We start from the raw sequence: 17469 nt of genomic DNA, 5'->3' as shown, positions 1-17469 counted from the left end.
AATATTGACATGGAAACAAAGTTCTGACTTTTTTGACACAGGACAATATTGTATAACAAGATTTAATTTCTAATATATCAGGAAGGTGCACTTTTCTTATTGCATATGAAGTCTTCTCGGGCGCTCCAAAACCAGATTGAAAAAAGCTCTTACAAAATGCGAAAAATAATGAACATGTGCACTGCAGGGGCAAAACAATTTGCTGTGCATATTTTCAGCTTCTGTTAATGTTATCAGGCTTCTACAGCCACAAAGCGGTGGAAAGAGGTGACCTTACCATACTTCAGGCGGCTTCTGTTTGGAAGCCACTCACTATGTTATACATAGAAGTAAAAAAAATCCCCAAAAAAAGTAAGAATAAAGGATGATAAAAAAGACACTTCAGAAAAAAACACTACAGACATCTTCCTGTTGCAAAATTAGTGACCTACGACGGTGTCGAAAAGACATTGTGTGGACATACCCCTATCGTATATCCCTGCTGATATATGGTGGTGTATTCAATCCTGATTTATTCTCCACCAATTTTTGAAATAACTAATTGGACCAATGTCGTAGGTTAGATTACCCAAATGTGATTGCCATTGATGATCCTTTTATCCATACTGTTACCATAGGCTAATTCTGAATTAGCTCTATTAAAGTGTCAAAAGTAACAACTGCTATGATTTTCTCTGTTCTCTTGCTTAAAATACCATTGTTATTGTTGTTTTAAAGTGTTCAAAGCTAACTATTTCACTGTTTTATGGCCCTCTGTTGTACACTGGTTTGTTTATCCTTATCCTGCATAGTAATGCTTGGCTCTAGTCTTGTGCTATTTGGCTAATTACTCAGCTGGCCAACTGGTGCTGGATGTGAGCAGACATTTTAATTCATATATATATTCAGCTCTGACTCGGGATAGCACGCGTGCTGGGTCACGTGTGCAATAGACTTTAAGTGCTTTTAATAAGCAGTTATACAATGGAAGTTGGACAGGGCAGTAGACAGGTAAGGTGCATAAGATATTCATACAAACGTGCTGCTTCTTGGTCAGTTGTATTGCATTATGCATTGGTCATAGCAATCTGCTTCTTACTTGTTTTAACCCCTCCCTTCTCCCCTCTCCCATGTATAACTCTGAGGCTCTACTGACATTTCTCACCCACTCCAACCACCATTTCCACCATACAGCACTCAAAACGTTCATACAAATCATTGCACCACCTGCTCTTTCTCTTTTTTCTCTTTCTCCTAGTCACTGGCGACATCTCCACCAACCCTGGACCTCGCTCCACTAGCATAGACTACTCTCCTCCAGCTTCATATAGAAACCTTGCTAATCTTATTAACATTCAGTGCATGCCTTCTCCTGTCACTTTCCGCTGTGCTCTCTGGAATGCACGGTCTGTGTGTAGCAAACTAACTTACATTCACAATTTTTCCTTTCTAATTCCCTTAACCTTCTGGCTATTACAGAAACCTGGATCCAGCAGTCTGACACCGCTCCTGCTGCTGCTCTCTCATTTGGTGGGCTGACATTTTCACATACTGCCAGACCTGAGAATAGACAGGGTGGAGGTGTTGGTTTGTTCCTTTCATCACAATGTGCTTTCCAGGTCATCCCTCTGGTTCCCTCACTTATGTTTCCTTCCTTTGAAGTCCACACTGTCAGACTCTTTAAACCCTTCTCCTTGCGAGTGGCGGTTGTGTATCGCCCTCCAGGCTCCTTCCGCCAGTTCCTGGATAACTTTGCCACCTGGTTTCCTCACTTTCTATCCTGTGACATCCCCACTCTCATCATGGGAGACTTTTACATCCCCATCGATGATCCCCTCTCCCAGTCTGCCTCTCATTTACTTTCTCTAACCTCCTCATTTGGCATCTCACAGTTTACTAATTCTCCTACGCATGAAGACAGGAATACTCTGGACCTAGTTTTCTTCCATCTCTGCTCGCTGCATGACTTTACCAACTCCCCTCTCCCGCTCTCAGACCAAAACCTACTTTCTTTCTCTGTCAAGAATTGTCTCCTGACCCGAGACAGCCCCACTTACCACACTTATAGGAATACACGTACCATTAATACACAGCAACTTAAGGACAATCTCCACACATTTTAGCCCCCATCTCCTCCCTCTCGTGTCCAGACTTAGCATTGTCACACTACAATAATACACTGAAGAGTGCCCTAGATGAAGCAGCTCCTTCTACTCGCAGAAAGACCTGACACAGACAACGGCAGCCCTGTCACACAATGCAAACACGTTTTCTTCAGCGTTGTTCAAGGTGTGCTGAGCATCAGCGGAGAAAATCTCTTTTAGCAGAGGACTTCTTCCACTATAAATTCATATTCAAAACCTATAACTCTGCCCGTCATCCCGTCAAGCAATTCTACTTCACCACCCTCATCACTTCACTATCCAACAATCCAAAACAACTTTTTGAAACCTTAAACTCCCTCCTGAGACCTAAAGCACAGGCCCCCATCACCAAACTCAGCAGTGAGGATCTGGTCACTTATTTCCTAGAAAAAGTCAACCACATCCATCAGGACATCTGAGCCCAATCTCCCCAGTGCCTGGATCCCGTTCCCTGCTGCACTAAAAGCTCACTTGCCTTCTTTGAGCCTGTTACAGAAGAAGAAGTTACTCAGCTCCTTGCTTCTTCTCGGCCTACAACCTGCAACAGTGACCCCATTCTTTCAAATCTCCTGCAGTCCCTCTCACTGATGGTCATCACTCACCTGACTAAAATATTTCACCTCTTTCTTTCTTCAGGTATCTTTCCATCCTTATTTAAACATGCCATCATAACCACTTTTCTTAAAAAAAGCCATCCCTGGAACATAACTGCACTGCTAACTACAGACCCGTCTCTAACCTTCCTTTCATCTTTAAACTCTTGGAACGATTGGTCCACTCCCGTTTTAATCCGCTATGTCTCAGATAACTTTCTCCTCGACCCTCTACAATCTGGTTTCCACTCTTCACACTCCACTGAAACTGTTCTCACTAAAATCTCTAATGATCTACTAACAGCTAAATCCAAAGGTCACTGCTCTCTTCTGATTCTCCTGAATCTCTCTGCAGCATTTGACACTGTGGATCACCAGCTCCTCCTCAGTATGCTCCACTCTATAGGCCTCAAGGAAACCGTTCTTTCCTGGTTCTCCTCCTACCTCTCTGACCGCTCCTTCACTGTATCTTTTGCTGGCTCCTCTTCCTCTCCTTGTCCCCTTACTATCGGGGTTCCGCAGGGCTCAGTCCTAGGCCCCCTCCTCTTCTCTCTATATACTGCCCCCATTGGACAAAAAATCAGTAGATTTGGGTTCCAGTATCATCTCTATGCTGACGACACCCAATTTTATACTTCTTCCCCCTGACATCACTCCTACCATAATACAAAATACCAAGGACTGTCTGTCTGCTGTCTCTAACATCATGTCCTCTCGTATTTCTGTCCAGCTGCTTCACCGATGCCTCCATCTTGTGCCAGTCATTACACTGGTTGCCCATTCGCTACATGGTCCAATATAAACTCATCGCTCTCACCCACAAAGCTCTCCACAGTTCTGCACAGCCTTATATTTCCTCTCTCATCTCTGTCTATCACTCTACACGTGCCCTCCGTTCTACAATTGACCTAAGACTAACATCCCCCATAATCCGAAACTTTCACTTCCATCTCCAAGACTTCTCTCGCCAGTTCTCTGGAATGCACTACCCCAAATGATCCGACTGATGCCTTGCCTAGTCCCCAAGTCTTCAAGCACGCTTTAAAAACCCATCTCTTTAAACAAGCCTACCACCTCAACTACTCAATAAACCAACTTTCCCCTGTTCCCTCCTTCTAAATATTATTCAGAATATGCACCCTACTATTCATCTGTCTCTACACCCTCCATGCACACTATAACTGCACTCAATACTTGATTATTGTGCTTAAGCATACTGGCTGATGACTGGATCATGTAGCTTTATATGAAAACCCCTATTTATTATAATTGCCAGACCTGAAATAGCAAGCACTTTTCATCTATTGTGCCCCCCTATTCCCTTGTAGACTGTAAGCTTGCGAGCAGGGACCTCACTCCTAATTTAACTGTTTAAACTGTCTCACCTTGTATTGAATTTATTGTCTGTACATGTCCCTGCTTAATTGTAAAGTGCTGCGGAATATGTTGGCGCTATATAAATAAAAATTATTATTATTGTTGTTTTTCTTTATTTTATGCTCAAGGCTTAATTATCCATCATTGCTATTGCTCATTGCTCTCACAACTAAATAGACATCTGGGTAATCTGGCTGCTCTACAATGGTGTTGGAGACGTCTCTGTGACTTAATTATTAGATGATGTTATTGATTCACTTAACTATACAAATATTTTTTATGATTTTAGGTCTCATTGAACTTTGTTGCCTTTGATATCCAGTCATCTCCTAATTGCGTATCTGACTACATTAGGATTTATGATGGTCCTACTAAGAGGCATCCCGTATTGATAGACAGAACTTGTGGATCTGGAGTGGTGCCTCCAATTATTTCATCTACCAACCAATTACTGGTTGAGTTCTCCAGTGATAGCAGTATTACCGGGACGGGCTTCAAAGCTTTATACAGTACAGGTACAGTGTTACATTTGATGACCGGTACTATAATTTACAATTTCATTTTGTAGTTTTTATTATTTTCTAAACATTGTATTGGTTTTATGTTGTTACTAGTGTTGAGCCACCCCCGTAGTGTTCGAGTTTGGTTCGGTTCGTCGAACACCCGTGTGTTCGTCGAACTGTTCGTCGAACACCTTCGAACACCGTTAAAACCAATGGCAGGCAAACAAAAACACATAGAAACACATAGAAAACACCTTCAAAGGTGTCCAAAAGCTGACAAACTGCTCTGAAGACACAACTAACACATGGAAAAGTGACAAGTACATATAGTCATGCGAAAAGAAAAGAGGTGGAGGAGTAAAAGGAGGGGGAGACACAGATATAGGCATGTCATGCCCTTCTAAAATCCAAAAAGTGAGAAGCCGACACGTTCAGTCCGCTCCTGCCCGTGCCACCTCCGTGTCGCCGGGTTTGTGCCAGAGCCGCGGTGAACCCTGACGGCCAGCCCCCCTCTCCCAATACTGGTGCCTGTCCGCTGGTGGGTCGAGCGAGCCCCCCTGTGGTGGAGGCAGCTCTAAGCTTTTTAATTTAAATTGTCTCTCTAATTTGAATGAATACACTTTAAATCCATTTACAAGGATCTATTGGAGGGCAAGTCTCATGCCAGCAGCCACGTAATTCCAGCTCCAGTAGCGTCCACTAAAGCTGCTGCAGTTAAAAAGCTTTTATAAGGATCGAGCTCGGCTGTCCACCGCAAGGCATCCTACTGCCAGTCCCAGCCCCTATGCCTTGGGGTGCCTCCTGATGCTCTTCACTGAGTATCCCGTGGTCCCGAAGCATTTCCTTTGAAAAAATTAAGTGTCAAAACTATAGGTGGTGTAGCTTGCTTAACAGCCGGGATAATCCGCTGACTAGCAGACACTGCTACTAGGCACAAAGTATTTCCTGGGCTAGATGCAGTTAAAAATTTGTAATTAGATACTCTCGTTGGATGCTGAGAAAGCATTCCATAGAGTCTCCTGGCATGCCATATATGATTCTCTTAAAAAGCTTGGGGTAGGGGTCTAGGGGACCCTTTTATAGCCAAAATCACGGCCCTGTATCGCAATACGTCACCTAGGCTGAAGATAAATGGAACTGTAGCACCCTGAGGGTCAGTTGCTACAGAGGTATTGCACCTCACCCAGAGGTGTGATATCTCACTCTCAGGTAAGGATGGAGTGTGGATCAGGACCCGACACCTGCATGCATTACACCACATTGCCGTGGGGCAGGGCGACCAATATGCCCCTGAGATGGGCACGACAGTCCCTGTCCCTGGCTGGAGTGGGGGGAGGGAACACTGAGGAAGGGGAACCCTGTAGTGCAGGAGCAGGGAGGAAGCAGTTCCTGGGTGCATTGAGAAGGGAGTATAAAAGGTGGGCACCATCTTAGTTCAGTGCAGAGAAGTCTGAGCAGAAGTGGCAGGGAGCAGGGGCTCTGCATGAGCTCTGCTCCGGAGGCGGGCCTAGTAACAGAGGCCCAGGCCTGGAAGAGGGAGAAGGAAGGAAGAGGAGCGGAGAAGGCTCCAGGAACGAGGAACGAAGGGATCCCAGGGGTGTGGACGGGCGAGTCGCCACCGCACGCCCGAATCCACCTGCGTGGAGGGGTCAGGCCAAAGGTGGAGACCGGTCCCCGAAACTAGTGGAGGCGGGAAACGACCCTCAGCTAGGAACAGGAGGCTGTGACATTTTATGTGGCGCAGCCCCTCGCTAAACCCGCTAGGAAGGCACCACATAGGGTCAGGGAAACTGGCGCCAAGTTTACCAAGAGGAGGCCCGAGGCAGCCGGACAGAAGGGTTGGTAAGAAAGGCCAGACAAAGGACACACAAAGGGGGTCCTGTGAAGCGCTCCAAAGTTATCTGGGAGTTGTCTGAGCCCCTCACCTGGTGAGCACAGTACGACGTGGGCAGCCGTTACCTGCAGACGTGGTCTGGATAATAAGAACTGTGAGTAAAGGCCCTGGACTGCATCACTGACTCAGTGTCGTTACTGCTGCTGCCCTGCACCATCACCCCCATCCTCCGCATACACTGCCCTGAGGCTATACTCCTCCCGTGGGGAGTTATGCTACGCTCTGCTGCACCCACAACACCAGCCTCAGCGGTCTGCCCTGGAGCGGCGGTTCACTCTGACCGCAATCCACGGGTGGCGTAGTCGGACATTTAAACATCAAAACCACATAAATAGTTCCGCCACTGGTTTGACCGCCCTGAGCCACGGAACCGGGTCGCCGCCACGGAGACTACAACCACCAGCTTCCACCAAAAAGGGTCCGGCTCCGGGTGTCCCAAGGCCCAGGGGGCGCGTCAGAACATTTTCATCACCTTTCACAATCACCAATGGGACAAGGCAGGGATGTTCTCTGTCCCCTCTCTTATACATCCTGGTGACGGAGCACCTGCTCTCATCAATTCGCCATAACCCCAATATTAGGTGGATTGAGGTGGGAGGCACCGAGTACAAGTGCTCTCTATTTGCTGATGATGTCCTAGTATATATCACTCCATCACATATATCCATCCATGCTGTTGTGGCTGAAATAGATCACTTTGTTACATGGTCAAATTTTAAAATCAATGCAGCGAAGTCTGAGGCCCTCGATGTCTCCCTCCCCAAATCCATATAGGATTCCATCCAGTCCAACTTTCCCTTTGCCTGGCCCTCACAGGGTATCAAATACTTAGGAATTCCTATTCATAGAGACCTCTCCCATCTATGTTATCTTAATTTTGGGCCCTTTATTGAACAACTCCATACAGACCACGGTTGGCAAGTTAGAACTGTAAGATTCACTACGTGAACCACTGGTGTTTTGTGGAAAAGCACATGTACACTGTGTTCCAAATTATTATGCAAAAAGTGTTTAGGAGTGATAAGGGAAGAATTTGTTTGTTTGTTAGTTAAACTCATTGATGGTGATGTGTGTCAGGGCTCTTTATATCACTGTAAGCAATTGCAGACACCTGTGCTAATTAGTTTGGCAGGTGTGTCCAATGAAAGGCAAAACTACTTAAGAAGGCTGTCTCACATTATTAAGCAGCCTACATTTTCTGCCAAAATGGGAAAGAAAAAGGATGTGTCGGCTGCTGAGAAGCAACAAATTGTGGAGTGTTTAGGTCAAGGCATGACTACAATCAACATTGTGCGATGATCAGGATGAAGTCTCTTGGCAATCAAGAAGTATGTAGCTGATTCACAGTACACACGTGTGCGTGCTGATAAGGGCAAATTGAGGACTCTTTCCTACAGGCAATTACGTCAGGTTAAAAGAGCAGCGGCAAAAAAGCCTTGTCATAGCAGCAGACAAGTTTTTGAAGCTGCTGGTGCCTCCAACGTCCCCCGAACAACAAGATGCAGGGTCCTTCAGAGGTTTGCAGCTGTGCATACGCCATCCTGTCGACCTCCTCTATCCACTTCACACAAGCAGAAACGGCTCCAGTGGGCCAAACATTACATGAAGACTGATTTCAAAACTGTTTTGTTCACGGATGAGTGCCGTGCAGCGCTCGATGGTCCAGATGGATGAAGTGGAGGATGGCTGGTTGATGGACACCCCACGCAAACACGGCTACAGCGCCAACAAGGAGGAGGTGGAGTAATGTTTTGGGCTGGAATCATGGGGAGAGAGATTGTCGGCCCCTTTAGGATCCCTGAAGGCGCTAAAGTTGAACTCCATAATGTATGTGGATTTTCTCAAACAGCACTTCCTGCCATGGTTCAAGAAGAAGAACCGTGTATTTCACAGCAAGATCATTTTTTTGCATGATAATGCACCATCTCATGCTGCACATCAAACATCTGCATCTCTGGCTGATATGGGCATAAAAGGGGACAAACTTATGGTGTGACCCCCATGCTCCCCTGACCTCTACCCCATTCAGAACCTCTGGAGCATCATCAAAAGGAGTGTCTATGATGGCGGGAGGCAGTTCACATCTAAGCAACAGCTCTGGGAGGGTATTCTGTCCTCATGCAAAACAATTGAAGCAGAAACCATCCAAAACCTGACAAATTCAATGGACGAGAGAGTTCAGAAGCTCCTTTCGAACAAGGGGTCCTATGTGAAAATGTAACATCACCTAGAATAAAGTTTTGAGTTGAAAACTGTTTGATTTCAGTTTCTAATAACCTGCTAATGCTTATAATTTCAAAAATGACCATTTTTTTGGTCTTTATTAAAATGAAAAGGATGATCGAAAAGTTTGGGGGATCTAAGAGTGTGGCAACCCAGTAGTCATGATTACTTCGAATTCTGACAATATGAGGGTCATGTTGCAGGTAGTGCAGCAAGAAGGCACTTATGTGTCTTGCGCATCTCGGAGCCCCAAAATTATTTTCCGGGCTAGATGCAGCTAAAAATTATTATTAATTTTAAATCTGGTGGAGCTTAGTATAATATGGCCTAATAGGATCAGTGCTGCACACTGCTACAAAGCCCAAATTATTTTCCAGCCAAGATACAGATAAACATGATTAGTAATTTTAAATCTGGTGGAGCTTATTATAGATGGCCTAATAGAATCAGTGCTGCACACTGCTACAAAGCCCAAATTATTTTCCAGCCAAGATACAGATAAACATGATTAGTAATTTGAAAGCTTAAAACGGTTGGTTGGTTAAAATCACCCTATCTTCCATCTTTTACTCTCCCCAGGATGACACAGGGGTAGAAAAGTCTTTTCGGATCCATGATTTGTTCATCTTTATGAACGTGAGTCTGTCTACATTATCAGTGGAGAGCCGCGTGCGCTTATCTGTCAGCACACCACCAGCAGCGCTGAACACACGTTCAGACCGAACGCTGGCTGCGGGGCATGACAAGATCTCCAAGGCGTAAGTGGCTAGCTCCGGCCATTTATCCAGATTGGAAGCCCAAAAAGAGCAAGGGTCCAGTGACACAGTCATGGCTTCAATGTTTACTTGGAGATACTCCTGTACCATCGTCTCTAGGCGTTGACTATGTGTCAGACTTCTTGTCTCCTGTGGCCTTGCAAAGGATGGGCTAAAAAAGTGGTGAAATGATTGCGCAAAATTGATGTTACCAGCAGATACTGTGGTTCTGTTATGGTTTGAGTGCTGAACACTTGACGGTCCCACGGTTGGCAAGTTGGAACTGTGAGATTCACTACGTGCACCACTGGTATTTTGTGGAAAAGCACATGTAAGATTCTGCAACAGTCTCTGCTGATACTCCTGCATGCGTGCATCCCTTTCTATGGCAGGAATAATTTCTGCAAATTTACTTTTGTACCGGGGATCTAACAGTGTGGCAACCCAGTAGTCAGGATTATTTCTAATTCTCACAATTCGAGGGTCATGTTGCAGGTAGTGCAGCAAGAAGGCACTCATGTGTGTTGCGCATCCAGGAGCACCAAGTCCCTGTTGTGTTGGTGGCGAGGTAACAATCATGCTTCCTTCCTCTGTCCTCTCCCCCCAACCTCGCACAACAGAAATGTGATCAATGTCTCCCTCATCTGATGAGTCTTCCATCAGTTCGTCCTCCACTTCTTCCTGGGCTCCTGCACCTTCCTCACTAGTTTGGCTGCTACCATGCGCCCTGGTAAAACCATCTCCCCCACCCTCACATGCCTGCCGCCTTGGTGCTGCCGACCGTCTGGACCTTGCAGATGTTAGCCCTTCCGCATACAACTCCTCCTCCTCTACTTCCTCCACCTCCTCTTGTGCCACCACCTGACTCCGAATTCTGGTTAACATGTGCTCCAGCACGTAAATCACCGGAATAGTCATGCTGATAATGGCATCGTCAGCACTAAACATCTTCGTCGCCATTTCAAAACTGTGCAGAAGGGTGCATAGGTCCCTGATCTGAGACCACTCCTCCAGCGTGATTTGCCCCACGTCTGGATCTCGTTGGCCCAGGCTATACGTCAGAACGTATTGCACCAGGGCTTGTCGGTGCTGCCACAGTCGCTGCAACATGTGCAGAGTTGAATTCCACCGGGTAGGCACATCGCATTTTAGCCGGTGAAGTGGCAGGCCCAACGACTTCTGTAGAGATGTAAGTCGCTGAGCTGCGGGATGCGAACGGCGGACGTGAGCACACAGCAACCGTGCCCTCTGCAGAAGGCCATCTAGTCTGGGATAGTGGGCTAAAAATTGCTGGACAACCAGGTTCAACACGTGAGCCATACAAGGCACGTGTGTGACATTGCCCCGGCGAAGGGCCGCACCCAGGTTTGCAGCATTGTCGCACACGGCCTTCCCTGGTTTCAGGTCCAGTGGAGACAACCATTCATGAAATTGGTTCTCCAGAGCTGACCACAACTCCTCAGCTGTGTGACTCACATTTCCCAGACATTTCAAAGTAAAAACCGCCTGATGACGTTGAGTCCTACTGCCAGCAAAGTAAGGAGGTGTGCAGGATCCCTTCAGCGCAGTTAGAAAGCTTGTGGCATGACCAGACAGGCTTTGGGTGCAGGTGGAAGACCGAGAGGAGGTTGAGGAGGCAGAAGCAGTGGAGGAACTTTGACATAAAGAGGATTGACGCACAACTCGTGGGGACGGCAAGACTTGGACAGCAGCCCCTTGTCCTGCTGTCACCATAGTTACCCAGTGCCCAGTCAGCGACATGTAACGCCCCTGTCCATGCCTACTCGTCCAAGTGTCTGTGGTGAAATGCACCCTGTCACACACAGAGTTTCTCAAAGAAGCGGTGATGTTGTGTGCGACATGCTGGTGGAGCGCAGGCACACCTTTCTTTGAGAAGTAGTGCCGACTGGGCATCTGGTACTGGGGCACTGCGACGGACATAAGGTTTCGAAAATCCTCTGTGTCCACCAGGCGGAAAGGGAGCATTTCTGTAGCCAAGAGCTTGCAGATGGTGAAATTCAACCTCTTAGCTTTCTCATGGCTAGGAGGAAATGGTCTTTTACTTGTCCACATCTGAGGGATCGAGGGCTGGCTATTGTGCTTAGACGGGGTTGATAAGGGTGTCCTCGGCAAACTGCCGGTCTGTGAGGAAGATGCAGGCGGACATGTTAGGTTGCCTTGATCCAAAGGTGGTGCTATCGATGTCGGACAGCGCTCAACACCAGCTGGTGTTACCACCTCCAAAGAAAATGATGACCTGCCAATCACGCTGGCTGTTGCGGGTAAAGAGGTGGCAGGTCTGCGCCCCAAAACAGGTGTGACTGCTGTCCCCCCAGTCACAGAGGATGAAGAGGCCGCGGATGCACAAGATATGGCAGACGGTGGTTGGCCCGGCCGGCTAGGCCGCATTGTAGCACACTGAGCTTCCCACTGCAACTTATGCTTCATGTCCATGTGCCGGTTCATGCATGAAGTACTCAAACTATGTATTTTTTGGCCTCTACTTAGCTTTTGCTGACAAATGTTACAGATAACACGAGTTGGGTCATCTTTATCGATCTGAAAAAATGCCCAGGCTATGCAAGGCTTAGCACCCATGCGACCTGAAGAGCCACCACGACTTGTGGTGAGAGGCAGAGTTGTGTTTGAGGATGCAGTTGTTGACGTGCTTCCAGTACTACGTCTCTGTCCAGGAAGGCGCAACCTGACCTCGTCGTCACTAGCATCTTCCTCCACCTCCTCTGCTGACCTCATCTCTTGGCTGACTGTGGGTTGACAGTAAGTGGGATCTCCAACCTCATCATCATCACCCTGTGCGTTATCACACCCGTCGTCCTCAGAGCCAACCTGTTCCTGCCCTGACAAAAAACTAAAGTTGTCGCTCCAATCAGGTATTTGAGTCTCATCATCGTCTTCCTCATTGTCTCCACCAACAGGAGTTACAGTTTGGGAATGAGGGTCTACATTATGGTCAGAACCTTCTGCGTCTGGTCCTGGATCCGACTCATAAAGATTCTGGGCATCAGTGCAGATCATTTCCTCGTCTGGATTCACAGAAGCGCTGGAGTCGACCTCTGATTCCCAGGCTATAGTATGAGTAAACAGCTCTGCAGACTCAACCATCTGTTCTACCTCATACTCAGATGGGCAACTGGAGATTTGGGAGCTGTGAGGAAGCAAGTGCGATTGGGGTGACACCTTTGAGGACTGGAGTATTTGTGATGTTGAAGTTGATGTGGAGGAGAGCCCACTTAAAGGAGCACTTGATATCCGTTGAAGCACCTGCTGTTTTTGTGCCTCATCTGGAATTTGTAGCGATTGGCGTGGCCGTAAGAAAGGGATCTTATCACAATGTCCGCTAAAAGAAGTAGACATTTTAGTTTGGCTGGAAGATGGTCTTTCTTCTGCAGATGTTACTGTTGCTTTAACACCTACCCCACGGACACAACCTTTTTTCCCCTTCCCAACACGCCTATTCCCCTTTCCACCAGCAGCAGGCCTTTTTCCACTCATTTTGGTGGTTAACTAATTCACAACTCTGGAGATGTTTGCACAAAAAAACAATGGATGGGAACCGAGCAGAGCTGAGTGGCCAAACTGTGGTATTAGGCCAAAACTATTGGCTGGGTTAGATGCAGAAAAAAATTATATTCAATTTGCAACCTGATGGAGGTCAGTATAGATGGACTAATAGAACAAGTCCCACACACAGCTAGAAGCCCAAATATTTTTTCAGAGGTAGATGCAGAAAAAAAATATATTCAGTTTGCAACCTGATGGAGGTCAGTATAGATGGACTAATAGAGAAAGTCCCACACACTGCTAGAAGGCCAAATATTTTTTCAGAGCTAGATGCAGGCAAAAAATTATTTTGAATTTGCAACCTGATGGAGGTCATTATAGGTGGACTAATAGAACAAGTCCCACACACTGCTAGAAGGCCAAATATTTTTTCAGAGCTAGATGCAGAAAAAAATTATATTCAGTTTGCAACCTGATGGAGGTCAGTATAGGTGGACTAATAGAGAAAGTCCCACACACTGCTAGAAGGCCAAATATTTTTTCAGAGCTAGATGCAGAAAAAAATTATATTCGGTTTGCAACCTGATGGAGGTCTGTATAGATGGATTAATAGAACAAGTCCCACACACAGCTAGAAGCCCAATATTTTTTCAGAGCTAGATGCAGAAAAAAATATATTCAGTTTGCAACCTGATGGAGGTCAGTATAGATGGAGTAATAGAACAAGTCCCACACACAGCTAGAAGGCCAAATATTTTTTCAGAGCTAGATGCAGAAAAAAATTATATTCAGTTTGCAACCTGATGGAGGTCAGTATAGGTGGACTAATAGAGAAAGTCCCACACACTGCTAGAAGGCCAAATATTTTTTCAGAGCTAGATGCAGAAAAAAATTATATTCAGTTTGCAACCTGATGGAGGTCAGTATAGGTGGACTAATAGAGAAAGTCCCACACACTGCTAGAAGGCCAAATATTTTTTCAGAACTAGATGCAGAAAAAATTATATTCAGTTTGCAACCTGATGGAGGTCTGTATAGATGGATTAATAGAACAAGTCCCACACACAGCTAGAAGCCCAATATTTTTTCAGAGGTAGATGCAGAAAAAAACATATTCAGTTTGCAACCTGATGGAGGTCAGTATAGATGGACTAATACAACAAGTCCCACACACAGCTAGAAGCCCAATATTTTTTCAGAGCTAGATGCAGAAAAAAATTATATTCAATTTGCAACCTGATGGAGGTCAGTATAGATAGAGTAATAGAACAAGTCCCACACACAGCTAGAAGCCCAAATATTTTTTCAGAGGTAGATGCAGAAAAAAATTATATTCAGTTTGCAACCTGATGGAGGTCAGTATAGATGGACTAATAGAGAAAGTCCCACACACTGCTAGAAGGCCAAATATTTTTTCAGAGCTAGATGCAGAAAATAATTATATTCAATTTGCAACCTGATGGAGGTCAGTATAGATGGACTAATAGAATGATGCTATGCCCAAAAGATTTTACTTCACTAGGTGCAGTAAAAAAATTGGTATTCTATACACAGGTGGTATATCTTGCAACACAGATAGGCTACTCCACTGACTAACACACTCTGCAATAGGCCAAAAAGGATTAGCTTTGCTAGATTCAGCCAAATGCTGTGAAAAAAACTTGCACAGCACTGGCACAGACCTGCCTGGCAAAAACTGATAGGAACTGATGTAACCTAGTCCTGAAAAGGACTCCAATTACAATTAGTCTTTACTCCCACAATCTATCTATTTAAGAGCACAGACCTGCCTGATAAAAGTCGTAGGAAATGCTGTAACCTAGTCCTTAAAAGGACTGCAATCACAACTATTCCCTACTCCCAAGCTATCTGTAGATTTGTGCGAAAATTGGCTTGAAATTAACAAGGTATAGCGCACACAGCAACAGCGGTGCCGTCTAACACGCAGCTGCAGCAGTGAGAAAATGGTGGCGATGGGGAAAATGGCTTGGTCTTATAGGGCAAGGACATGTGACACACACTGCCAATGACACATGCCCTTGCTTGTGTGAATAAAAGCACTTCGCTCCGTGTGTGCGCTGCTGATAGGCTGACAGATTGCACCTCCCCACTGTAAATGCGGGAAAGAGAAAAAAAAATGGAGATCTTCATTATTCCTGCAGAGATCCATCCCCTGCCCCTCCCCCCACCCCGCTGTACACTCAAACTGCGTATTAACATTAATTTTCAGCATTACTGAGAAAAAACCCAGTTATGATTTTGGGGCACGAACAGTTATCGAACATAACCTCGAACAGCCGAATTTTTCTCAAATTGTTCGTGTTCGCCGAACGGCTCGAACACCGCCCAAAACAGCTCGAATTTGAGATTGGCGAACAGTTCGAGTAGAACAACGCTCATCTCTAGTTGTTACAAGATTATTGGGACAGGTAGGAATTAAAGGAAAGGTAAGGTAGGAAAGTATCTTTAGCACAGAAAAGATAAGGATAAGGAGTAAGGGAAAACAACATATTATGTATCAAAATACATAATACCTAAAGAGGTATATAATACTTTTTGTAGAAATAGAAGTATTAGGGAAACTACTACATCACCAAAAGCAGTCCACATAGAAGGGATCCCTAGTGGTTGTGCCGTCTATTCCTTTTTCTGCAATACTTTTGTGGTTTAGAATATAAGGTTTTGAATATAACTTATCAGAAAGGACACACGTCATTCTGACTTTGCAGAAAGTGTGATAAAATGAAGCTTTGTTATATACTTTGTTGTAAAATGTCAGTTAGAAACTGAAGCTGAAGGAGCCGGGATTATTTATTCCAAAGGTTCCAGAAATTTGATTATTTATCTAAAATAATAAATAATCATTAATAATTAATAATAATGATTTTGGACAAAATGTTTAGAATATTTTTGTAATTTTTCTTTCTTGATTCTGGGTTTCTTCTTGCTCCAAATAAGATATGAAATTTGATTGTGAAGTTTGTTGATTGAATTAATTGGGATATAAATGAAAATTGTATGCAAAACAAAAAATTTGGAGCAAAGAGAACTTTTTTCCCAGATTGCTTTTTGTTTTTATTGATTATTAAAATTGATTATAAAATCAATAATGGGAAATGTATTAAAAAGATTGAATGGTACTGTCGCGGAAACACCTTAATTCATTCATTCATTCATCGGAGACAAGAACACACACAGCCAGTATATATCAGTGTACAAGGCTTGTCTGGTTTCAGACCCCAAGCCACACGTATTTTATTATGCCCAGAGGAAGAAACGGGCGGGGGGGGGGATAGTTTATTATGTTACCTAAAAGATATGTAAGTTTAGAGACAAAGGACAATAAATCATGATTTCTGCTACCCTCCCCCAAGAACTAGCTAAGAGCAAAACTTTTAAAGTGAACCTGTCACCAGAAATAACACTGATAACCTACCAATATGGGGTTAATCTGCAGGTTAACAGCGTTATTTTGCTGCCCGGCACCTGCATGCAGCCAAATGCAGTGGGGAGAAAATGAACTTTATTCTCCCCTCCAGCATTCAGTTTCAGTCATGTGGTCAGGGGCACCGCTTGTTCAGTCACCTCTCTGAGTATACATAGCGGCCACCGTAACCGCGCCCCCGGCCCTGACTGAAAGCTGAGCCCTAATGCAGAGTGATTGTCAGTCAGGGCCCATGGTGTGGTTACTCAGAGGGGTGACTGAACCCCTGGTGCCCCCGCCACATATGCCGTATGCAGAGCGATTGTCAGTCAGGGCCCAGGGTGTGGTTACTCAGAGGGGTGACTGAACCCCTGGTGCCCCCACCACATATGCCATATGCAGAGCGATTGTCAGTCAGGGCCCAGGGTGTGGTTACTCAGAGGGGTGACTAAACCCCTGGTGCCCCCGCCACATATGCTGTATGCAGAGCGATTGTCAGTCAGGACTCAGGGTGTGGTTACTCAGAGGGGTGACTAAACCCCTGGCGCCCCCGCCGCATATGCCGTATGCAGAGCGATTGTCAGTCAGGACCCAAGGTGTGGTTACTCAGAGGGGTGACTGAACCCTTGGTGCCCCCGCCACATATGCCGTATGCAGAGCGATTGTCAGTCAGGACCCAGGGTGTGGTTACTCAGAGGGGTGACTAAACCCCTGGTGCCCCCGCCACATATGCTGTATGCAGAGCGATTGTCAGTCAGGGCCCAGGGTGTGTTTACTCAGAGGGGTGACTGAACCTGTGGCGCCCCCACCACATATGCCGTATGCAGAGCGATTGTCAGTCAGGGCCCAGGGTGTGGTTACTCAGAGGGGTGACTGAACCCGTGGTGCCCCTGCCACATATGCTGTATGCAGAGCAATTGTGAGTCAGGACTCAGGGTGTGGTTACTCAGAGGGGTGAGTGAACCCCTGGTGCCCCCGCCACATATGCCGTATGCAGAGCGATTGTCAGTCAGGACTCAGGGTGTGGTTACTCAGAGGTGTGACTGAATCCGTGC

The 17469-nt window shown here is 45.8% G+C and overlaps 2 protein-coding genes across 3 annotated transcripts in view; one reads left to right on the top strand and one right to left on the bottom strand.

Annotated features, from left to right (window-relative positions):
* LOC141152761 (uncharacterized) overlaps positions 1-17469 on the bottom strand; it is a 486446-nt gene that overhangs the window by 349301 nt on the left and 119676 nt on the right. The gene's annotated exons all lie outside the window — the stretch shown is intronic.
* LOC141152647 (embryonic protein UVS.2-like) overlaps positions 1-17469 on the top strand; it is a 38002-nt gene that overhangs the window by 4905 nt on the left and 15628 nt on the right. The window contains exon 7 of the mRNA XM_073637206.1: positions 4383-4608. Coding sequence (XP_073493307.1) covers positions 4383-4608 — 226 coding nt within the window. The remainder of the gene's footprint in view (positions 1-4382; positions 4609-17469) is intronic.

The sequence above is a fragment of the Phyllobates terribilis genome, unplaced genomic scaffold (assembly GCF_046119375.1).
Source record: "Phyllobates terribilis strain yellow unplaced genomic scaffold, ASM4611937v1 Scaffold_6__1_contigs__length_29720123, whole genome shotgun sequence".
NCBI lineage: Eukaryota > Metazoa > Chordata > Amphibia > Anura > Dendrobatidae > Phyllobates > Phyllobates terribilis.
Note: the sequence above shows the minus strand (reverse complement) of the source record. Positions and strands in the feature narration are given on the sequence as shown.